Genomic DNA, 24,816 nt, shown 5'->3' with positions numbered 1-24,816 from the left:
TCTTTAATAAAATGATCAGCGTTGCTGCTTTACCAGGTGCAACAATTAAGTTTAACATCCAGGCATCCATGAAAACAGAATTTATTAAATTTAACTGTGTTAGAAGTTAGCAGGAAGTTAGCAGAAAGTTAGCTCGCTAGCTTTCACCTAAACATGATATAGCATGTTCTGAATGAAAGATTTCTGAAAACGTTAAAACGTACAACACTGCTATCACTTCCAACACAAATGAAGACACAAAACTAAACAGCAGTGACTTTTGCAGGGTTACTGAATTTGGACTAGCTGGTATATAATGATGTGCTACGTGATCGCTAGCGACACAGTTATGTTAGCATAACATAAACACAGTGAAGCTGGTGGATGAATGCTAACTTTTTTCCACTCAAAAGGAAGGGTTCCCGATGGTTTGGGACAAATGCAATCGCATGGCAGGATGTTTTAAACGGACCCAACTTCAGTCAGGAAAACAACTGAGATAATCCATCCACAATACGAGGTTAGTCATTAATATACTGCAACAACATGGGAATAGAGCAGCTGCGAGACAATTCAGCATTAATGAATCAATGGTACGGAAGTGGAGGAAGCAAGAACAACAAGTTGAATAAAGTTTGACTTATCTGACTGTTTTGTTTCACTTAATGCGCCTTATGTCATGGTCCTGAGTCTGACGACTCAGTGTTTTGTAGTGATGTGCGGATCGATACTGAAATGTTGATTCCTCCGATACCAGTCATTTATGTTCTAGAATCGATTCTCACATTAAAATATTGATATTTTAGTAATTTAGGGTAAATTTGTAGTTTAACATTAACAGGAACACAGTGGAAAGAACCTATTTCATTCGTATTGTCTACATTGGAAGGAACTACTTCCTCTTCCGCCTTTCATAGTCATGTGCAAAATACGGCTGTATAAATGTGTCGCAGCCCCTTGGCGTGCGCACTCACAACAATGGCTGAGTGTAATTGGAGTCATGTGCGGACGTATTTTACATCCACAAACAGCCGAGACGTGGTTTGCGATACATGTGGCAAGAAAGTGAGGTGTTGTGGTAACACCACAAAGTTGTCAAACACCTCAGAGTAAATTCTATCACAGAATATGACGAGCGTATGTTGGGGCGAACTGAAGAGGAGGAGTGGACAGGGACAGGTGCTGCTAGGGCGAGACAGACGTCTCTCACGGAGCCCTTCAGTGCTGCAGGCAGGCAAGGTGTTCAAATAGCGCACAACTTCAGGTTTTTTATTTCTATATGATGAACTCTGCATTATTAAGTGATAAGAACAAGTAATCTGATGTCCTGTAATCATTATGACGCTATAATTTGAGATACAATAAAAGACACAATAAATAAAATACGTTTTTGTACCCTCCTGTCTCCCATCCCTTGATTACTGCTTTGTGTATTTAAGCCCTGTGTGTTCTCCTGCCTATTGCCGGTTCGTCTGCATTAATCCCCTCCATCATCCTGAGTGGTTTCCCTGCATCTGTCTGTGTCTCTCTGTCCTTCACCCCATTTGGTTATCATTTTAGGTTTGCTCTTTAGTTTTCCCAGTTTAGGTTTCCTCAGTTACTTCTCATACCCCCACTGCCTGTTGCTGTCTTTTTGCCACTTTGAAAATAAACATTCACTCATATCATCCGTCCTTTGCCTGCGTTTTGGGTCCTTTAATAATTCCACACGGCTCATCCCACGAGCCGTGACACCTTATAATCCATTGCGCCTTATGTATGAAAACAGATCCGTTCATCGACAGTGCGCCTTATGGTTCAAAAAATATGGTAACTTATTAACACTGACAGAAATGTGAATTTAACTGGCATGGTCCACTTAAGATCAAAGTGGGCTTATGTGGCCCATATTGTGAAATAAATTTGACAACTCTGACATAAATTAGAAAAATGTCATTCATTTACCTGAGCTGTGAGATATAAGGCAGACACTGCAGGAAACTCCTCACGTCACTCTCTTCATGTGAGCAGCCTGTCAGCTTCACTTGTTTCTTCTCTGGTTGGAGTTTCAGCACTTCCAGGAGGATGGAGGTCTTTCTCTCTGAGAGGTTTATGGACCAGACTGCAGGAGCTGACTGGAAAACTGGCTGTAATGATAGAAGGACTCTGAAAGCCATTTCAAAGTCACTGGAGTAGAGGTCCAGTAGGAAATCACACCATATTTCTCTAAGAGGAAATCCTTTATATGTGCACACTAATATTAACAGCTCCAGTATCTTGTCTCTTGTCCACTGTTCTCTCTCTGCTGCTGCACAGATCAGATGGCCAAATAACCGGATTTCTTCTGAGAATTCAGGAACAACACTGAAATGAAAGAATGAACCTTAAGATATGGATTTTTAACAGACAGAGCAAAACATTTGCTTAAACAGTACAAAATGTGTTTGTTTATTTTACACACTAGAAAAATGTACAATGGTGCAATTTCTTTAATTTAAGAATAATTAAATAAAAAAAAAAACAAACACACATTGCAAAGACAATAATTTACCTGAGCTGTGAGATATAAGGAAGACACTGAAGGAAAGTCCTCAGTTCACTCTCTTCACCTGACCAAGCTATGAGACTCAGTTGTTTCTTCTCTGGTTGGAGTTTCAGCACTTCCAGGAGGATGGAGGTCTTTCTCTCTGAGAGGTTTATGAACCAGACTGCAGGAGTGGACTGGAAAACTGGCTGTAATGATGGAAGGACACTCAAGCCTGTTTTCGTTGTATAATAGTACAGGTCCATTAGGAAATCACACCATATCTCCTGCAGAGGGAGATTTTTATATATGCACACTGATGATAACAGCTCCAGTATCTTCTCTCCTGTCAGCTGTTCTCGCTCTGCTGCTGCACAGAACAGATCCCCAAAGAACCTGACTGCTTCTGATGATTCTGATGCTGTAGTACTAAAACTGAAATCAAGAATATCAGCACATTTCATGAAAACTGTAGTATGAAAGTGAGTTGAAATATTTAATGCTTCTAGTATGACATTTCGTACCTTGTTCTGTTAACCGAAATGCTGAAGTACATCAAAGAGACTCTTATGAAAACATAAAAGCATAAAAGCTAATACTTTACCTGAGCTGTGAGATATACGGCAGACACTGAAGGAAAGTCCTCCCTTCATTTTCCTCATGTGACCAGCCTGTGAGATTCAGCTGTTTCTTCTCTGGTTGGAGTTTCAGCACTTCCAGGAGGATGGAGGTCTTTCTCTCTGAGAGGTTTATGGACCAGACTGCAGGAGTTGATTTGAAAACTGACCACAAGGGTGGAAGGACACTCAAGCCCATTTCAAGCACACTGGGGTAGAGGTCAAGTAGAAGATCACACCACTTCTGTTTAAGAGTGAATGTTTGATAGCTGCACATTGATGATAACAGCTCCAGTATCTTCTCTCCTGTCTGCTGTTCTCTCTCTGCTGCTGCACAGAACAGATTCACAAAGAACCTGGTTTCTTCTGAAGGTTGTGAAGCCTGAGGCTTGAAACTGAAATTAAGGCAATATATATATATGTTTTCAATGACAATCTGATAGCTTCTTTAAATGATGTTAATGTTCTTGGAATATTTAAATCTGCATAAGGAAGAAAACATCAAAGAGAAACACAAATAAAAAAATGCTGACAACTTACCTGAGTTCTGTGATATAAGGCAGACACTGCAGGAAACTCCTCACTTCACTCTCTTCATGTGAGCAGCCTGTCAGCTCCACGTGTTTCTTCTCTGGTTGGAGTTTCAGCACTTCCAGGAGGATGGAGGTCTTTCTCTCTGAGAGGTTTATGGACCAGACAGCAGGAGCTGACTGGAAAACTGACTGTAATGATGGAAGGACACTCAAGCCTGTTTTATTCTTATAACAGTACAGATCAAGCAGTAAATCACACCATATGTCTTTAAGAGGGAATCCTTTGTATCTGCACACTGATGATAACAGCTCCAGTATTTTCTCTCCTGCCTGCTGATCTCTTTCTGCTGCTGCACAGATCAGATTTCCCAAGAATCTGATTTCCTCTGAAGGGTCTGATAACTGAGAAATGAATCTGAAATCATACAGATTCTAAATATAATACATAATATTTTGAAGGCATACAATAATTTGATTGAGCAGCTTAACTCAAATAGATATCCAACATATTTACCTGAGCTGTGAGATATAAGGCAGACACTGCAGGAAACTCCTCACTTCACTCTCTTCATGTGAGCAGCCTGTCAGCTCCACCTGTTTCTTCTCTGGTTGGAGTTTCAGCACTTCCAGGAGGATGGAGGTCTTTCTCTCTGAGAGGTTTATGGACCAGACTGCAGGAGCTGACTGGAAAAATGGCCTCAAACCCTGAAAGTCACCTAAAAACTCTTTGCTATTCACATATTGAAACAAATCAAGAAAGATGTTGTCCAAGTCAGTTTTAACAGGAAACAATGGGAGAAGCATCTTCACTACATTGTAGAAGTTTGGTCCATCATGAAGTGCTGCTTTCAGGCATAAATCCATGAACAGCCTCTTCTGCTCCCTCTCCAGTGTCCCATGGTACTTCTCCTGGCTCCATGAAACTGGACCTCTGAAGCTGAATAAGAGAATTTCACATGTACAAATACATTTGTGTTAATCTTAATCTTAAAAAAAAAATAATACAATTTACAGCAGGGAAGAGACACAGAGTCCGTGCCATGCTGTAGTACAAATAGGTAACCACAACATTTATGATGGATATTTTGTGCAGAATGTCAGTGCTTGTACAAACCGAATTCTAATAAAGCTATGATGCTGTGTGACATATAAATACAAACAGAGTAAAATGATTTGCGAATCTCATGAAGCAGTATTTTGGTCATCATAGAACATTAAAAAAAACATATCAAATGTTGAAAATGAATTTGATGGGAGCAAAATGTCTCCAAAAAGTTGGGATGAGGCCATGTTTACCACTCTGTAGCACCCTCTCTTCTTTTATCAACAATCACTAAACACCTGGGATCTGAGGAGTGTGGTCCCAGTCCTGCCTGATAGAGGATTCAAGCTACTCAATGGTTCTTTTCATTTTGTCATGTGTCAACTGGTGAAAGGTCTGTACTGCCAGCAGGCCAGTTCACCACCTGAACTATTCTACTATGAAGCAGTATCTGGTTTAGCATTATCTGACTGAAATATGCAGGGCCTTCCCTAAAAAAAGGTCATTGTCTTTAGTTTAAAGGCATATATAATATGCCTTTAAACTTAATACTTAATATATATAATATATATATTGCTCTAAAACCTGTTTATAAGTTTTAGCAGTGATGATGCCTTTCTGTTTGAGCAAGCTGCAGATTCCATGCAGCTCTATACTGTCAGAGATGCAGGCTTTTGAACAGAGGACTAAGTACTTTAGTCCAGAGGATGAGGGTCCAAATTTTCTAGAGAAGACAGCAATGTTTCTGGAGCAGTGTTTCATGTTCTCATATGTCTTCTTTACACGATCTTATATGAGCTTTAACATGTAGAGTTAAACCCGATATCATGGTAAAGTGTGTAATAGACATGGCGTTCCACTGTGGCCATTTCACATTTTCCCTCTCCAAAGTGTTAAATGGGCACACATGCAGAAGTTCCAGTACCAGCAGGGGGAAATAATATATATGTATATATATAAAAAAATATTTATATTTATACCATATATATAACCTTATTTTGTCGGTCACAATATATTAAATATAACTTATTTTTAAATCATACATGTCAAAGTCAGACATTCTTTTTTAGATTACTGCTCCTTAGTGTCTCACTCACTCCCCCTCCCATCCTTCTCTCTCACATCAACACACAGTCTCTGAGGCCATCTTGTAGCTTAAACAAGCCACACCATATGAAATGTCAGTGAGATGCTGTTATTAGAATCATTTCGTAGATGATATTTTCTTTTTCATTATATTGGTTAAATTTAGACCTGATTATATTTTTTATTTTAATGTATTTTAATTAAGCGTGGTTAAATATCAGTAAAATCATGTATAAATTATGATTTTGTGTTTAACAATTAAAAAATACTTAATACAATTTCTCTCATTCAGAATCATGTATAACGATGGGCTGGTGACACATTTCTTTTCATTTCGAATTTCTGCAACCAGTTTCACACACACAGGTCCTTATCGGCCAAGGCTGAAACTTTTTTCCCCCCATCCTCTCTGGCAGTGTAGTAATCACAATTGTTGTCTGAAGCCTAAAAAATGTCAAGCAGATTTATTTTCACTACTGAAGCATTTCAACATTTGCTATAATGGTCCACTTGGTAGTCATATTTTATTAGAACTTTACTAGGATTTTTTTATTTTGAGTTATTACAACCATAATGGACAAGACAGGGGGATGGAAAAGAAAAACAAGAAAGAAACACTGGGGAGAAAATTAATAGAAAGAGAGGGAGAGAAAAATAGAGGAGAAAAAGATGGATAGAGAGTGAAAGAGAGAGAGAAAACACTGATAATCTGCACCTGTTGAAAAGAAAAGAAAAGTAGAAGAACACAGGCAGTCATGTGATTGAGCGGGCGGATGGAAACAATTAGTGATGGGGAGAAAAGGACCCAGATGCAAAACCCCTATGAGTGAAAGACCTAGGCAACAGCTGACCCTGCCTGGGATAGGGTCAAAGGGGCCCCACCCTGCTGCAAGGCACAGGGAATATGCATAAGGGCGAAAGTTGAATCCATGGGGTCTGGCCATACAAAGCTCACAAAAAGAACATGGGCTCACCCTTCTGTAGGGCCACCATCTACATCACTGAAGGCGTGGAGACATTGGCAAACCGATCCCCAGCTACCAAGGCTAGCCAGTGGGACATGAAAAGTCACGTCTCTGGTGGGGTAAGGATGCTGAATAAGTGCATGAGGCTGAGAGCTACCGGCCAGATATAGTTGGGTTCACCTCAACACATGGCTTGGGCTCCAGAGCCAGTCACCTGGAGAGGGGCTGGACTGTCTCAATCTGGAGTTGCCTTTAATGAGAGGTGGCAGACTGGGGTGGGTTAGTATGTTCTCTGCGTGCTGCCTGTACATTGGAGTTTTTCCTAATGGATGAGAGGGTCTGGTTCCCTACACCTTTGCTCGGGAAACAGGTCCCGATTATGGTCTGCGCGTACAGTTCAGAGTACCCAGCCTTCTTGGAGTCCCTATGTGGGGTCTTTGAGGGTGCTCCACCTGGGGACTCTGTCGTCCTAGTGTGATACTTCAACATTCATGCAGGCAACAACAGTGAGACATGGAGGTGTGTGACTGGGGGAAATGACCTGCCAGTTCTGAACACAAGCGGTGTTCTCCTAGTGGACTTCTGTGCAGACCACAGTTTGTCCATAACAAACACCATGTTCGAACATAAGGGTGTCCATAAGTGCACGTGGGACCAGGATACTCTAGGCCACAGGTCAATGATCAATTAGATAATCATGTTATCAGATCTATGCTGGCATGTTGATGCCTGTTGTTGTGGTAACCACCAAACCAGACAGTGGACACCAGTGCTGAAGGGAACCATCAGGCTGAAGAAGGAGTCCTATCTGACTTGGGTAGCCTGAAGAACTTCAGAGGCATCGACAGGCTAAGCTGAGCATGGCTTTAACAGGCTAAGCTGAGCATGGCTTTAACAGTGCCTGAAGCAAAAACTGGGATATGGGAGGAGTTCAGTGAGGCCATGGAAAAAGACTTTGGGAGTGCCTCAAAGAGATTCTGGCAAGCAGTGGCTGTCCTTTGTCACTGATTCTGTTCATAATTTTTATGGATAGAATTTCTAGGTGTAGCCAAGTGGCAGAAGACTTCCACTTGGATGGTCTCAGAATCTCATCTCTGCTTTTCGCAGATGATATGGTTCTGTTGGCTTCATCAGGTGGTGGCCTCCAGCTCACACTGGAGTGGTTCGCAGCTGAGTGTGTAGCGGCAGGTATGAGAATTAGCAAATCCAAGTCTGAGCTCATGATCCTCTGCCAGAAAAGTAAGTAGCTCAGGGTCTTGTTCGTGAGCGAGGAGCGGGAGTTCAACAGACAGAGTGGTGCTGCGGCTGCAGTAATCCGAACGCTCCCGGTCTGTCACGGTGAAGAGAGACCTGAGTGTAAAAGTCAAGCTCTCAATTCAGCAGTCGGTGTATGTCCATACCCTCACCTTTGCATGCTGTCCATGCTTTGGTGTGGGAAAGCATGGAAGGGACATTGTGGGCCAGCATGTCTATAACAGGCTTTGCCATGATACTGCGTTGGTATAATACAGTGAACTGTGTAAACAGACAGTGATTTCTGGAAATATTCCCAAGTTCATGCAGTGATGCTCTGTCTGTCCTGGTTGTTGTGTCCTCAGAGATGTTTTTCTGCAGTGCCTCACACTGCAGAAAAACATCTGCAGTGTGAGGGCAGCTGTGGTTACAACTGTGGTTTGCCTCCACCAGTGTGTGAATGTGAGAGTGAATGAATAGTGGAATTGTAAAGCGCTTTGAGTGTCTAGAAAAGCGCTATATAAATGCAATCCATTATTGTTATCATTATTATTATTATTATTATTATTTTCATGACATAATCATGCTGGTTTGCTGCCCGAGGGCTCAAAGGTCATAAGTATCCAATATTGTTTTTCATCCTTGTCCTTTGCACACAGAGATTTTTTTCAGATTATCTGAATCTAATGATGATATTATGTACTGTAGATAATTAGATCTTCAAAGTCTTTTTTTTTTACACTACATTACACTACATTCTGAATGGTAAATGCTCTTAAGTAGTTGCAAAACATCCCTTCAGCTTTTTCTTTTTAGTGCCAGCCTTTTGTTGGCCTCATCCCAAATTTTTTAAAATGTGTTGCTGCCAATAAATGCAAAATGACCTAATATTTTCCCTAAAATGTTAAATTTTCTTTGGTTCACAACAGGTTTTGACATTTAATAGGTTTTGTGTTCTATTGTGAATAAAATATGGGTTTTTGAGATTTCCTATTTGTTTTTTATGTAAATTTTAAATAGTATCCCCGAATTCTGAACTTTTTCAGAATTGGGGTTTCATGAATGAAATGAAAACTAACAAATTAGACATTCAGATTCATCAAGCACCATGAGACCAGCCTGAGGCCTCTCGGATTCTATGAAATGTAAGGCCTCAGATTTACTGTAGTTTTCGGGTCATAAGCCGCTACTTTTCACCCACACTGTGAACACTGCGGCTTATACTGACGGGCGGCTAATGCATATTTTTTTTCATGCGGCCAAAAACATTTTGCCTGGTAACAGTAGACTAATAAAATTGATAAGTAGTATATATACGGTATATATTTTTTTACCGGTTGTTAAGAGACGTTGTAATGTTGTTTGTGCACTGTTCCGTAAACAACCCACAAGCATCGTAATTTCTGTGTTACCGATACGTACGTATACTTAAAGGTAGCCGTGTTAAAGGCGCTGTTCGAGGAAAAAAAGCATTTGCAGTATGTATTTTTGTATGTTACCATAATGTTTACGTTACCATGTTTATGTTACCATGTTTATGTTACCATGTTTATGTTACCTTACGGATTAAATTAAACCGTAAAAATCCTCACGTGTAATATTTCTGTGTATCTCATATTACAAGTGAAACGCATACGGCTTTAAATCCAGTGCGGCCTGTACAAGCACAAAATTGATTTTCTTTCTAAAATTAGAGCATGCGGCTTTTAATCGGGTGCGCTCTGTAGTCCGGGATTTATGGTAATCACATTATCCAGCTTTCAGTTCAAAATTTAAAGCTCCTTTTCTATTTTTTAAAATGCCACCACAAAATAAGTCTCTTTTTTTAACAGTCACAGACTATAAAAATAAGCAGGTACATAATTATTTGAAAGGAAAAGCTACATACCTGACTGAGCTGATGAACGGGAAAGCCTTTAGCAGAGACTCACACTGACTGTGACAGGAAGGAGTTTCATTGTCCCAGTAGAGGCAGACATTAACCTTTGTAGGCATCCTCTGCATGACTTCCACAGCTCTTTCATAAAGCTGCTTTTCACCATCAACTGGAAGGTGAAGGTTTCCATCTAGGCTGAGTAATGTTACAAAGTCCATCTGCTCTTCACTGATAAGAAAAAGCTCCCACAGCTGTTGAGCCAGAGAGTCAGACCTATAATTGAAAGAAGAGATCATTATCTCATTGTAAAACTAACCAAGAATATGAGTCTTATTACAGGTTGTAACCTAAGCAGTAATATAACCCTAAAACTACATGTTCATTCTTACCATTGGACATTTTCAAAGCATCCAAACAGCTGTCTCATTCCTTGTTCTGATATGATCACGTCCTTGAGGTTCAGCCTTATTTTCCTTTCCTTTGACTGAGTGACCACATAGGCCACAGCACAGCAAGGGTAAGGATCCAGACTGTCTCCACTGAGGTCAAGATGGTAGTCCAGTTTGTCTAGAAGGTAGATGCACGCTTCAGGACTCTGGGACTCATACAAGCACTGGCATAAGAACAGTATGTCGACATGGAGCCCACTGTCCTCAGTATCAGCCTCTTCTTGCTCACACAGATGAGGAAGAAATGTGTTTATCAGCTCCTTGAAGAACCAGTTAGATGTATTCTTCAGGTACTGATCTGGAATCAGATGCTCCATCAAACTTGGGCTCTTCTCATTCAACAATCGACACATGAAAGGGATCAGATGTTTCATGTGTTTCTTCTCCTCTGTGAGGCACTGCTGAAAAACATCTCTGATTTTATCAGGATTCTTCAGGATCCACAGTGCTGCAAAAAACTCCTGCACTGTGTAATGGAGAAATGCATGTGTGGTTATTGTTTCAGTCGGGGCCACCTTGATGAGAAGTGGTTTCAGGAAGGACAGGACACAGATGTCTTCACAGGTCAGGTCTGTCAGGTTCACAGATTTTTGTTGGGTTGCAAGACAAGCAGCTTCAGCCAGAGACAGAATTTCTTCTCTCTTGGTTTTGATGAAGGAATTTAGATCTTTGTTCTTTTTTTTGCTGTTTATCTGAAGGCAGAATCGAACAATATTGATGTAGATCTCAGTTACTGTACATGGCTGTGGAGCATCTTTTGATGAAAAGCAAACAGCCATCATCAGTGCATACATGGGGACATAACAAAGAGTTATCAGTTCCAAGTTACTCAAAACTTTCTTCTGATCTTCACCGAGTGTTGCAGATAAGTATGTTTTTATAGTCTGCTCACTAAAGCCTTTCACCTCCACTCTGTAAAAGTCCCCAGAAAACAAGTCTTCATCCTCATCATCTGGTCTGCATGTTATGATGATCTTTGCGAGCGGCAGTAGGTCTTTGTTCAGAAGTTTCTCCGCCACTGGTGAAGAGAGATCTGTGAGTCCATCAAAAATAATTGTAACATTGTCAGAGTGTCTCTCTATGTCCTGTAAGACCTCATCTTTGCCTTCATCTGGACCACAATAAAAGCTGAAAAGAAGTTCCTCCAAATCCTTGGCGTTCATGATCTGTGCTGTTTCCCTCATGTCAAAGTAAAACATGTAATCAAGCTCTTTGCTTTCTCTTTCTGCCCAGAGTCTCAACATTTCACGAGTCAGCGCTGTCTTTCCAATTCCAGGTTTTCCAACCAAGATAATGTTTTTATCTGTTTTCAGCAGCACAGTGGGGGAAATGGTGGGTTTCTCTTCAGGGATGTATGTCCTCAGTTTTTTAGGGCGACCCAGCTTCCATTTCCTTTTTTTAAATTTTTTTATTTTAGATGGACAAACACTTTCCTCTGCGTCTAATATAAGTGACGTGTATGACAGATCAGGTCTCTTGTTTCCTTCAAACCATTTTTTACTTGCTGCCCAAAAGTCATTTGATATTTTTTTTGCTTTTGACTTTAACTTTTCTTGATATTTGTGGCATGACCTTGGCCCTAAAAAACAGTGACAAAACAAATTCACTATGAATTAAATCAGTTGTCTTTCCAAATAACAGACACATTTGTGCAATGCATTAAAGTGCAGTTCATTAGTACATCAAAGATTTTTTTAAATCAAGATTTTACTAAAAATTACCTTGTAAGTAGTTTGTATCAACTTGAGTCTCCTCCTTGAAGGAAAAGCAGCTGATCCAATGATGCAGATCAAACTTGTTTTTCTCAGTGGAAGCATCGCTGTTTTTCTCAGGAGGAAGAAGCAGTTTCTCTAAAGTCCTTTTCCTTGTCATGTCGATAATCTTGAGTAACTCATAGCAGGCTGCTTCCCCTTTTTTTGTGACTGAGATCAGTGTTGTTCTTATTTTTTCTTCATCAGTTTTCTCTGCCTTTATATTGCTGACTTCTTCATCACCAAGAACTTTTTTCTGATTCAAGTTTTCCAAAATCACAGAGAGATCCTTTAATCCACTTATAAGGTGGCATTTGGCACTCGTGACCCAGTCTAACGCAGACTGTGATGTGCAGGCCATGTTTCCTTATGTGTACACACTGACCCAACTTCACTGACCTGCAGATCAAAATACTAATTTAAAAATGTTCATTTAAAAAGTTTAACTAGATTTGAACTGTTTATAGTTATTATATCATTGATGTATTAGGTTTTATATGCATGTAATTTAAACTGAATTAATATTTACAGCTTAACAATGACTTGCAATTCAATAAAATTAGCAATCCGATAATACTGAGAATAATTCTGTAACAATATACAGTGATAATGATATTGGTTGACAAGAAATAGTTATTACTCCCTGAAATAGAGCAGGGAGTAATAACGGAGTTCACCAGTAATGAGAGAAATATGAAAACAAATGTCAAAGATCACAAAATAATGCAGCTATAGCACAGACAATGGCTGCAGTGACACTTCATTGTTTTTAACACTGATTTTCATTTCAGCTCTTTGTATGTTATAACTCAGCGGTCGGCAACCTTTCTGACGATGAGTGCCATCTAAAATTTCCTCAGAAGTCAATGTGCCATATGATTGCATTAGCAATAAATTTAATAACGCTCTATATGAACAGTTACACACTCTATAGAACAACTTTAGAGAATTATATTTGTTCGCAGATGTTGGGAGCTATCAGCGAATAGTTATCAGCTATTTTGAAACAAAAAAAGACACTTTTTATCCATAACAGCAAATGAACTGTACAACAGAAAATGCAAATGCTATTTATGGTCTCCTCACAACAATGATAAGAAAAATAAACTGTTCCAATATGGCATGTTTGTTAATACAGGGATACACATGCTTTTTTTTTTTCTTTTTCTTTTTTTTGCTGCCTGTCCCGTTTGGTTCTTTTGCCATCAGAATTATTGTCTGAAGGCCAAGAAAGATGCCCAACGGATTTACTATACCAAGTGGACCATCCCAGCCGTATTGGTCCATTTGATTGTCCTTTTTATTGTTTATTTATTATTATTATTTATTTATTTACAACAATTTATTTTCAGTTGTTACATACGGGACAGACATGACTGGAGGAAAGGAAAGGGAGAAAGAAAGAGAGGGAGGGAAAGAAAAACAGCGGGGAAGAGGAACAGTGATTAAGGGCACAAAAAAAAGGTGGGGGGGGCAAAAAATACATATATATTTATTAAGGGTGCAACAATACTCGTATCGATATTGAACCGTTCAATACAGTGCTTTCGGTTCGGTACGCATATGTATCGAACAATACAAAATTTTAAATTTATTTTATCAACTTTTCTTCTGACGATGCTGTCTGTGTTGAGCGCTCAGTGGATCTGCGTTCGACTACTCCGCCTAGGCTGCACTCGACAGTGCAGCCTAGGCGGAGTAGTCGAACGCAAGTTCACTGAGCGCAGGGCAAGCTAGCGAGACTGAAGTTAAGCTCTCCTTGCAACATGGCAAATTGAACCTCCCCCACCCTAATTCAGATGTGGCGTTTGGAACTATTTTGGTCTTCATGTGACGTATGACCCTGAAGGTAAGCGCGTCATGGACTAAAGTAAAACAGTATGTCGGATGTGCCACGCAATGCTCAATTACATGGGTGGGAACTAGTGTGTTAGCGCAGTTAGCTCGTTAACGTGTTGGCCATCCAGCCGCACGCATGGGGCGATCCGCGGTAGCTCGTTAACGGAGACTTGCCGTGTTGTGGTGTTAACGTCATTTCAATGAGATTAACGCTGACAGCACTAGTGGGAACACAACGAATATGACTGCACATTTACTCCGACATCATCCTAGTGCAAAGACAAGTGGAAGCAGACAAAAACAACAAGCACGCATGCTACAAACTTTACCCGAGTCATTTAGACAGCCGTTAGCACATGATTCTCCTTATGGGGACCTGATATGTTTAATATGCTGCTGAGAATATAGCCCAGAAGAAGCGTATAGTATAGCTTTTATTTTGGAAAGAGCCATTTCTCTGTAATAAACTCGCTTTTCCAAAGATGAGTGATTTCTGATCAGATAGATTTATTTAATTTTATTACTTTGTTGTTTCAGCAACATAAAATTTAAAAACTGTACTTTTCAGTTAAAATATATATTTATAATTTTAATAAATGACAAATTAAAAAAGCATGAACATTTTTTTTTGTATCGAAAAAATATCGAACTGTGACACCAAAGTATCGAATCGAACCGAACCGTGAATTTTGTGTATCGTTGCACCCCTAATATTTATTAGGGGTGCAACGCAAATCTCCGTTAACGAGCTACCGCGGATCGCCCCGTGCGTGGGGCTGGACGGCGTCAACACGTTAACAAGCTAACTGCGCTAACGCACTAGTTCCCACCAATTGAGCATTGCGTGGCACATCCAACATACTGTTTTACTTTTGTCCATGACGCGCTTACCTTCAGGGTCATATGTTACATGAAAACCAAAATAGTTCCAAACGCCAGATCTGAGTGAGGGTGGGGGAGGTTCAATTTCGGGTAGCGTTGAGGCAGTTGCCATGTTGCAACGAGCTTAGCTTCTGTCTTGCTAGCTTGCGCAGCGCTCAGTGAATCTGCACTCGACAGTGCAGCCTAGGCGGAGTAGTCGAACGCAGATCCACTGAGCGCTCAACACAGACAGCATCGTCAGAAGAAAAGTTGATAAAATAAATAAAAAATTGTGTATTGTTTGATACATATGCGTACCGAACCGAAAGCACTGTATCGAACAGTTCAATATCGATACGAGTATTATTGCACCCCTAATACATATATGTATATATGTATATATATATATATATATATATATATATATACACATATGTGTGTATGTATATATACATATATATATACATATGCGTGTATATATATATATGTGTGTGTGTGTGTATATATATATATATATATATATATATATATATATGTATGTGTGTGTGTATGTATATATATATATATATATATGTGTGTATGTATATATACATATATATATACACACATATGTGTGTATGTATATATACACATATATCAATCACCTGGATCACCTGTTGAGGAAAAAAACAAAAGAGAAAACAAGCAAAACAAAACAGAGCAGTATAATAAACAACATCATCCTGATAATCTATGTGAATATAACAGTAAATACTAAATATTGAATATTATTGTGCAGCACATAAGATCGACAGCGCACAGTGTGCTTTGAAGTAGCACCCAAAAAAGGTATGGTTTGTGTCTGTGAGCACCCGTGTGTACACCTGTGAGCATGAGCGCGCTTGTATTCAAAAGGTTCATTCATGTAACAATCTGCTAGAGCAGGGGTCAGCAACCTTTAACACCCCAAGAGCCATTTGGACCCGGTTTCTACGCAAAGGAAAACACTGGGAGCCACAAATACTTTTTGACATCTCAAATGAAGATAACACTGTATATATTGTTTTTTGCCTTTATGCTTTGTGTGAACAACTAAAGTGTGTTGCTTATGAAATCCATGAAGTGCTACAGAGAAAACTACATTTTATTTATGTAATGAACACATTTTGAACTCTTAAAGAAATATAACAAAAAGGAAAATGATCCATGTAGCAAAGAAAAACTGTTGTGTACCGCCACCCTTATATCGCCTTTGGGCTTTTGGAGCGTAGCAGAGCCTTGACCTGAATTTTAAAAAATAATTGGAAAAAAGCACTGTGCTACTATGCTACTATGCAACGGGGCGATCGTGGCTCAAGAGTTGGCAGTTTGTCTTGTAATCGGAAGGTTGCCGGTTTGAGCCCCGGCTCGGGCAGTCTTGGTCGTTGTGTCCTTGGGCAAGACACTTCACTGCCTACTGTTGGTAGTCAGAGGGCCCGGTAGCGCCAGTGTCCGGCAGCCTCGCCTCTGTCAGTGTGCTGTGGCTACAATGTAGCTTGCCATCACCAGTGTGTGAATAGGTGGATGACTGAATGTGTAAAGCGTTTTGGGGTCCTTAGGGACTAGTAAAGCGCTATACAAATACAGGCTATTTACTAAGAAAAATAAATATTTGCAAAATTCTGCATAAATATTTATTTATTTACTTATATTTTTTTTAAATGTGTGTGGCGGGGCGTGGTCTGCAGTGCCGCTGCATGGGAGGCGTACGCACCTGAGCGGCACCCGCAATCACGCCTCGCCGCCTTAAAGTCTGTGCTCTCTCTGCTTTTGTGTTGTCGGGCTGTGAGCTGAAAAGCTACAGCCGGCTGTATGCGTACAGCAACCGTGTGTGAAAAGTGGTCAATAAAGAGATGCTGAAAAGCATGTTCATGCAAACATCATCGGGTCTGCCGTGGTATGTTTACAATGGAACTTCTGCTCCTGAACCTCTGCGCACAGTGAAGTCACTTTCATCTTTACGCAGGGCTGTAAGCTGTCATCTGTGAGGTGTGAGCGGAGTTTGTTTTTAACATAGATCACGGTGCAGCTGCTGACATAATGTGGATCCGAAGATCCACATTATGTCAGCAGGCCATTATAATTGGCCTACCTGGGGTTGAAAGTCCTCTGTAAATGCACGGCGTTTCGGCAGGTATGCCGGCTTCCGCGAGTGTGACGCTTATTTTGAGCGACGAAAAAGAATAAAATATAATTTTATTTTTATATTTCAAAATCACAATAATCTTCCAATTTAGAACTACAAGTTTAAAAATAACTAACACAAAAAATACACTTCAGCTAAATACTTGTCATTTATTTTCCCAAACCACGCGGAGCCGCAGTATAAGGACTAAAGAGCCGCATGCGGCTCCGGAGCCGCAGGTTGCCGACCCCTGTGCTAGAGGGTGTGGGGAGCCATAGCCCCGTCCCCCAGGGCAGGAAGCAGGTATGGAGGAGATCCAGGCTCCAGACATCCAGAGACCCTCAGAGCGCAAGAGTCAAAGGAAGACCATTGGACGGGCAACTGTGCCACTCTCCCGGAAAGAGCTGAGGAGAGCCCCAGATGAGGGGTCACTCAGCAGCTGCGGAGCAGAAGCCAGGAGGGGTTGCAGTGGTTTCAGGGATACACATGCAAATGTGATCTCTGGTCTCCCACTCAGAGACACAGGTCTCCAAGTGTCCAGCATTCAGACGGCTACCTGAGGACACTCTTCGTGTGAGAGAAAATCTGCTCACACAGATATGTAGAGCCAAATACTGTCAATAAGGCCTCTGCAATGTTCAGAAGACAGTTAAACTTGTCTGGTAGTGATGTCCAGCAGGTGAAAATGCAAACTCCCTGAACACGCATAGCTGTGGATTCCAGCTGCGTTCGTAGTTCTGCAAACTTTGACCCCCACAGAATCGAGCTTTTCAGTTCAATCAGCTGCATTTCGATGTCCTCTGTGTCCAGCCAGTTAATGCGAGACAAATCCAGCTGCTCATTAAAGCTTTCTGGTTAATCAGAAAAGAAAACATTGGTCCATACACCTGAAAGTCCTGAAAACACATTGTGAATTCTGTCTCGAGTCTATGGATGTATCTGTGTATTTCCGTGGTGCTGATGCTGTGCTGAGTGGACAGCTCCTGAAGCATTTGAAGGTCGGAATGTGGAAATTTCAACATCGCTTGAAAAAACTGCCAGCTAGCAACATCCCTCTCACTGGTAGGCTAAGTTACTTTTAGCCAATTACAAGTTGAATCTGGTAGTTGGGGTTGTTAGCTATGATACTGTCATTAAGAAGCGGCTATTTTGCGATGTGCACTGCTGACCCAGGCATTCATTTTTAATGCACCTTCTCAGATTAATTCACTGCGTGTTGTGCCATTAGTTAACCCTTCCCAGGGCTGCCGACCCCTGTTATAACTTTTGAGTTTTTGTTATAGGATAACGTTGGAGGGAGTATATAAATGAAAGTCGCAGGATTGCCTTGGTGAGCTCTTGCATAGACATTTATTGTGCATGCTATTGGCTTCTTTCAAGTAAATAAATGCATTGGAGCTTGTTACTCTGTTTGTCTGCTTCATACGGGAATTTTCTTTTACACTACAGCTGTTGCCTGATGAGCCACTCAGACCCAATACCAGATTACTCCTCATTTCCCAGTGATTTAACACCTGAGGCAACATCTGTCATTTTGGAGGACACCCAGAGACTGCATACAGTCTTATAGATGCAGTTCAGCTCCAATGCTACCAAGCTTGGCACCCTGCTTACATACCTGCTTCCCCAGTGTTAATCTACTTTGTTAAGGCCCATAGCAATCCACTTGTATACCACCTAATGCATTAAGGGAGAGGAGAATGTGAATTGTCTGGAATGGGAGTTATTATCACTGTCCAAATTAATGTTGAGATCAGCAAAGATCATCATGTTAGAAGAAAGTACAGAGAAATGAGTAAGAAGAGCAGCAAAGTCATTAAAAAAATACTTCTCTGGCTTAGGTGGTCGGTAAACAATATATATGATTTTAAGAGTATGTAGAGGGAGCTTTAAAGTGGTGAATTTAAATGAGTGAAAGATGGGAACAGAGACGGGAAGAACTTTCCAGTGCTTGCAATGGATCATCGCAAGACCCCTGTTCTTCCCTAAGCCTCAATTATGACAGGTTCAAAAAGACGGATGGAGTGGCTTCATTGAGTGAGAAAAAGTCTCCAGTCTGTTGCAATGTTTCAGTCAAGAAGTCTAACTTACAGTTAGAGAGGAGATCCTGGACAAGATGCCCCTTGCCAGTAAGTGGATGTTTAATACACCAAAGCTAGGGGGTTAACATCCTGGCTGGTGTTATGGTAAGTATGATGAGTTGCAGACCAAGTGGACTTCATTGGTTTGGTGTTGTCATGGTTTAAACTTTGTCCAGATAGCAGCAGCAGGAGAATTAGCAGCCTGAAAAAATTGAGAAAAATCCAGGACAGGATTACTCTTAAATACTCATTTGTTGTTGTTGTCCAGCAATTATAAAGAGTGAAAAAGAGTGAAAAGAGTGAAAAAGCATCTAAAAGGGGAGAAACTACGGTTTGATGTTTTGTTTTGTTTTCCACATAATAACATAATACTTGATGTTGAACAAATTATTTGTTGCATTTAGTTAACTGTAGTTTTGGTGTAATGTGCACCTTTATTTGTAGACAATGTTTTGAAAAAGATCACATGTTTGCTTGTTCAAATATGTCAAAAATCATCAGCTTTTTATCAGCTTTTTATGGTGATATAATTTAACATTAATTAAGACCGCATTAGAACATTTATGTCACATATTTATAAAACATTTGGAATACAGACAGAACTTTATTAACAACTAAACAAATTCATTTGTAAAATATGAAGATATTTATATACTTTAGATGATGTAAAAGAGTTTTTATTTATACTTTCACATTTGAAAGAAAAAAAACTTGCATGTTAGAAAATAAATGAGAGAAATGAAGCCGCTATTAAAATGCAAGTCTGCAGCATCAGGACACTGACATCAGCAGCAAGTCTTCAGCACTTAAAAGTGTGAGCTATATTTTTACTCCCAAACTAAAAGTTTAGTTAGGTTTTAGTTTCGTTTTAGTTAGGTATCATCTGTAAATGCTTGTTGCATCTCCAATTAATACTACTAATAATAGTAATGATAATGATAAACTTTGCACTTATAAATCTGAATTTAAAATTCATTATAACAGTTCAGCTGTACACAAACGAGGATAACTGTCACCACCACGTGACCGACTTCCATAAGCTGGCAGTTGTGGAGGCTGCCTCCAGTTCTTCCGGGTGGACACAGAGGCATTCCGAGCTAGCAGTGGTTAGCTCCCAAATGACTGAGCATGAGAGGCTCTTTTACAGAAAGCTGCGTTTATAGGCTTGATCCCAAAACATGTCTACGCGGTCTAACCACAGATCTCCGTTTTTCTCTCTGAGCGTCTCTAACACTGTTTGTGTTAATGATCCCGGAGATTTTAATTTGTAGCATTTGGAACTTGACAAAGTACAGGGCTGTTGATCAAGAATAAAACTTCCTTATTTACCAGCAACATCACAAAGTTACATGAATCCCTTTGTTTCAAAATAATGTAAACAAAGGGTTTATATGACGTACGAAAAATCCGGTTTGTTTTTCGTCGAAACGAAAAAAAAAACAAACCTTGACCTTTAACACTGAGCTCCTCGGGTTAGCCTACACATGCGGGTCATTTACCATAAAGAACATAAAACGCGGATCTCCAAACGGACAGACAGAAAGTTTAAACCTGAAGTTTAGAGTTAGAGATAACGCAGTGAGTTATATATAAATATTTATTATGTTATCTCAAATTTCCAGTTCACCTCAACAGCTGGTGACCTCTGTGCGGAGGCGATGTGGAAACCAAAAGGCTGTAAAAAGTCTGTACAATGGTTTCGTGTCACATTTAGAAACAACCTTAAAACGAAGTTCCTGCAGTTTGAAAACTGTCCATCTTTTTCTTATAATCTTACCTGTGTGATGCTGCTCTCTGCCTCCAGATATCATAGAAACGGTTTTCCTTTGGCAGTCTCTCAAAACTTGTTCTTTTAATCTCTGATACCGGTGTTCACTCTGGGTGTGTTCAGCTGAGCTGCTTTTACTTTCACTTTCTGTTAATGCTTTTAGGATCCACTAGATGTCACCATTAGAACACATACATCAGCTGAGAATCAGCCCTGTAAAAATATGCCACAGTGTGGAGTACTGGAAATGATGAGGAAATAAACACTACTGTAAGAAGAGTGAAGGGAATAAATAACATTGCTGGACATATAGTTTTACATATCTGAAAACATTTTCAGTAAATAAAAACTTTCAAGACTTTCAAGTTAAACAATGTAATTTAGATTTTTTCTTTCTTTTTGTCATAGTTTGTGCTTAAGTATTTATTTATTTATTTATTTATATGCTTTGAAAATGATACCAGAAGAAGATGAGGTAAGAAGCCAATCCTTGGGAGAGAAACTAGATTGTATTCTCTATTTTTCACCAGCTTGGACTCGCATGAATGATCTTCAGCGGTGCCATATTGATATAAAATAATTTAGATCATTTTCAAGTTTACAGGGAGTGCAGAATTATTAGGCAAATGAGTATTTTGTCCACATCATCCTCTTCATGCATGTTGTCTTACTCCAAGCTGTATAGGCTCGAAAGCCTACTACCAATTAAGCATATTAGGTGATGTGCATCTCTGTAATGAGAAGGGGTGTGGTCTAATGACATCAACACCCTATATCAGGTGTGCATAATTATTAGGCAACTTCCTTTCCTTTGGCAAAATGGGCCAAAAGAAGGACTTGACAGGCTCAGAAAAGTCAAAAATAGTGAGATATCTTGCAGAGGGATGCAGCAGTCTCAAAATTGCAAAGCTTCTGAAGCGTGATCATCGAACAATCAAGCGTTTCATTCAAAATAGTCAACAGGGTCGCAAGAAGCGTGTGGAAAAACCAAGGCGCAAAATAACTGCCCATGAACTGAGAAAAGTCAAGCGTGCAGCTGCCAAGATGCCACTTGCCACCAGTTTGGCCATATTTCAGAGCTGCAACATCACTGGAGTGCCCAAAAGCACAAGGTGTGCAATACTCAGAGACATGGCCAAGGTAAGAAAGGCTGAAAGACGACCACCACTGAACAAGACACACAAGCTGAAACGTTAAGACTGGGCCAAGAAATATCTCAAGACTGATTTTTCTAAGGTTTTATGGACTGATGAAATGAGAGTGAGTCTTGATGGGCCAGATGGATGGGCCCGTGGCTGGATTGGTAAAGGGCAGAGAGCTCCAGTCCGACTCAGACGCCAGCAAGGTGGAGGTGGAGTACTGGTTTGGGCTGGTATCATCAAAGATGAGCTTGTGGGGCCTTTTCGGGTTGAGGATGGAGTCAAGCTCAACTCCCAGTCCTACTGCCAGTTTCTGGAAGACACCTTCTTCAAGCAGTGGTACAGGAAGAAGTCTGCATCCTTCAAGAAAAACATGATTTTCATGCAGGACAATGCTCCATCACACGCGTCCAAGTACTCCACAGCGTGGCTGGCAAGAAAGGGTATAAAAGAAGAAACACTAATGACATGGCCTCCTTGTTCACCTGATCTGGATCCCATTGAGAACCTGTGGTCCATCATCAAATGTGAGATTTACAAGGAGGGAAAACAGCACACCTCTCTGAACAGTGTCTGGGAAGCTGTGGTTGCTGCTGCATGCAATGTTGATGGTGAACAGATCAAAACACTGACAGAATCCATGGATGGCAGGCTTTTGAGTGTCCTTGCAAAGAAAGGTGGCTATATTGGTCGCTGATTTGTTTTTGTTTTGTTTTTGAATGTCAGAAATGCATATTTGTGAATGTGGAGATGTTATATTGGTTTCACTGGTAAAAATAAATAATTGAAATGGGTATATATTTGTTTTTTGTTAAGTTGCCTAATAATTATGCACAGTAATAGTCACCTGCACACACAGATATCCCCCTAAAATAGCTAAAACTAAAAACAAACTAAAAACTACTTCCAAAAACATTCAGCTTTGATATTAATGAGTTTTTTGGGTTCATTGAGAACATGGTTGTTGTTCAATAATAAAATTATTCCTCAAAAATACAACTTTCCTAATAATTCTGCACTCCCTGTATACATGTACAAGTTATTAAGCTGTACATTATTATTTAATTTGGCTCTGCTGTACTGAAGTTTAATCAGAATCTATAGAGCTCTCCAAGACACCCCCCCCCCCCCCCACACACACACATAGTCTGCAGATTCTGCAGCTGCAGACTATGTGGAGTTTGTGATGTGAACCCAGAAGCAGATGCATGGAAGCAAAACTAAATCTTAACCAAGAGCCAGCTGTTTATTTAAGGCTGGTGAAGAATACAAAACAATTGGTAGAAGGAAACTCAGACGAAACTAACTAGAACTAAACTGGGAGAACTAAAATACTAAACAGTAGATACATAGATCTTAAAACCTGAACAACCTGGAATGTGACATGAGAAGAACAGAAAGTCTGACAAGGGACAAAGGGAAACCAGACAGAATATATACAGAAGGGTGACGAGAGAAGTGAAAACACTTCACCCTTGAAACAAGGAAAGAAACAAACATGGAGGCACATGACAGAAAAGAGACACAAGGACATAGGACTAGGACCCAGTGACCCACTTTACTACAATTTATCTACAATTCATTTCCATTCCTTAAGATTACTAGTGCAAAAATAACAGGAAGGTGAAACACTGGAGACTAAAAGTCTAGATTCTGAATACTTCACTGAGTTATATAACATTAGGGTTTTACTCCATAGAGGGGAGGCAGTTTATGGGAACCAGAGGGTAGGGCTGTGTGCTTTCTTTACTCATGAATCAGAGAAACAGCCGAAAAGTAAAGCTTAAAAACTGTCCGCCTCTTCGTCATGAATCTTACCAGTATGGTACTAGTTCAGTGTGTCCAAACATCACAGAGACCACATCTTTTAGAATCGTTCCTCTTTGTCTGCATCCATAAGCTGTGGATAGTTAAAAAAGAAACAAAAAAATGCCGGCTGCTGTTTTTCCTTTCACTTTGCTTGATTGGGAAGTAGGAAGTACTTGTAGGATTCACTAGATGCCGCCATTGTATGAAAAACTAGGCCATAAATCACCACGTTTCAAACCCGTCTGGTTAAAAAATTATGTAAAAATTGCTGTTTAAACACAGGGGCGCATCTAGAAGGGTGGCATAGAGGGGCATGTGCCACCCTAAAATCATCTCTTGCCACCCCAAGTGCCACCCTAGTTTTGCATATGACAGTGTTGTTTATTAAAAATAAGATAGCATTAACACTTTTAGCGTAGTTACAGTTAACAGTGAATATAAATGCTAAAACTGAATATATTGCATAGTGTTCCCCCAGTCCACCAATAACAAATGGTTGAGACCATAGTGCAGACCGGCTTCTTTGGAGCAAGCAATGCCTATGATTGTGCCAGAGCACATTTTGAACAACACCATGGGAATTTCAGAGTTCACACAGGTGGCTGGTTGTTGCACTCTGGAAATGGAATGAAGGTGAGTGTTATTAACCATCTGGGGTCCACAGACACCACCTCCAAATCACATGACTGATTGAAGCTGCAACTGCTGCAGTCTCAGTCAGTGTTGAAGGTTTGGACTTCAAAGTATACACTGGTTTTTAAATTTTAATGACAGGCCACTAAATCCAGAGTTATGATAAAAAATATATATAAGCCATGCTTTTTTCTAAATAGTTTTTTTTGTTGTTGTTGTTGTTGTTTGTTTTAAAAGCATTTTCTAAGGTCAGCGTGAAAACAGTAAAGTAAAATGTACCATGTCGACCAATTTTTAAAAAGTCAACACGTGGGATTTGGTTGTTTAGGAAGAGGGGGGCAGAGAGACAGAGCAAGAAAGTGACAGAGAGAGAGATAGCGAGTTTTGAGATGGGGGAGATTTGTGACGTTTAGCTTGGAGTGCGTAGTGTGCGTTGTGTAGTTAGTCTTTTATGTTGTTTTTGTGTCAATGAGGGCACTAATGACTGTCACAAATGCAGATTACAATGT

At 40.1% G+C, this 24,816-nt stretch overlaps 1 protein-coding gene across 3 annotated transcripts in view; it reads right to left on the bottom strand.

Annotated features, from left to right (window-relative positions):
- The window catches only part of LOC146361458 (uncharacterized), a 61,350-nt gene extending 40,324 nt beyond the window's left edge, over positions 1 to 21,026 (bottom strand). For 2 of the 3 annotated variants that reach the window (XM_084921023.1, XM_084921025.1), the window contains exons 1-10: positions 20,736 to 21,026; positions 18,969 to 19,160; positions 12,005 to 12,433; positions 10,224 to 11,862; positions 9,847 to 10,107; positions 4,147 to 4,569; positions 3,640 to 4,047; positions 3,087 to 3,494; positions 2,510 to 2,917; positions 1,924 to 2,322 (exon numbers count right to left, since the gene is read on the bottom strand). In XM_084921023.1, coding sequence (XP_084777149.1) covers positions 1,924 to 2,322; positions 2,510 to 2,917; positions 3,087 to 3,494; positions 3,640 to 4,047; positions 4,147 to 4,569; positions 9,847 to 10,107; positions 10,224 to 11,862; positions 12,005 to 12,395 — 4,337 coding nt within the window. In that variant the 5' untranslated portion in view covers positions 12,396 to 12,433; positions 18,969 to 19,160; positions 20,736 to 21,026. The remainder of the gene's footprint in view (positions 1 to 1,923; positions 2,323 to 2,509; positions 2,918 to 3,086; positions 3,495 to 3,639; positions 4,048 to 4,146; positions 4,570 to 9,846; positions 10,108 to 10,223; positions 11,863 to 12,004; positions 12,434 to 18,968; positions 19,161 to 20,735) is intronic. The other variant, XM_084921024.1, reaches the window with a different exon arrangement.
- Between the last annotated feature and the right edge of the window lie 3,790 nt (positions 21,027 to 24,816).

The sequence above is a fragment of the Perissodus microlepis genome, chromosome 23 (assembly GCF_051167445.1).
Source record: "Perissodus microlepis isolate ML-2025 ecotype Zambia chromosome 23, ASM5116744v1, whole genome shotgun sequence".
Classification (NCBI taxonomy): domain Eukaryota; kingdom Metazoa; phylum Chordata; class Actinopteri; order Cichliformes; family Cichlidae; genus Perissodus; species Perissodus microlepis.
The sequence above is the reverse complement of the archived record's forward strand: the minus strand, read 5'-3'. Positions and strand labels throughout refer to the sequence as shown.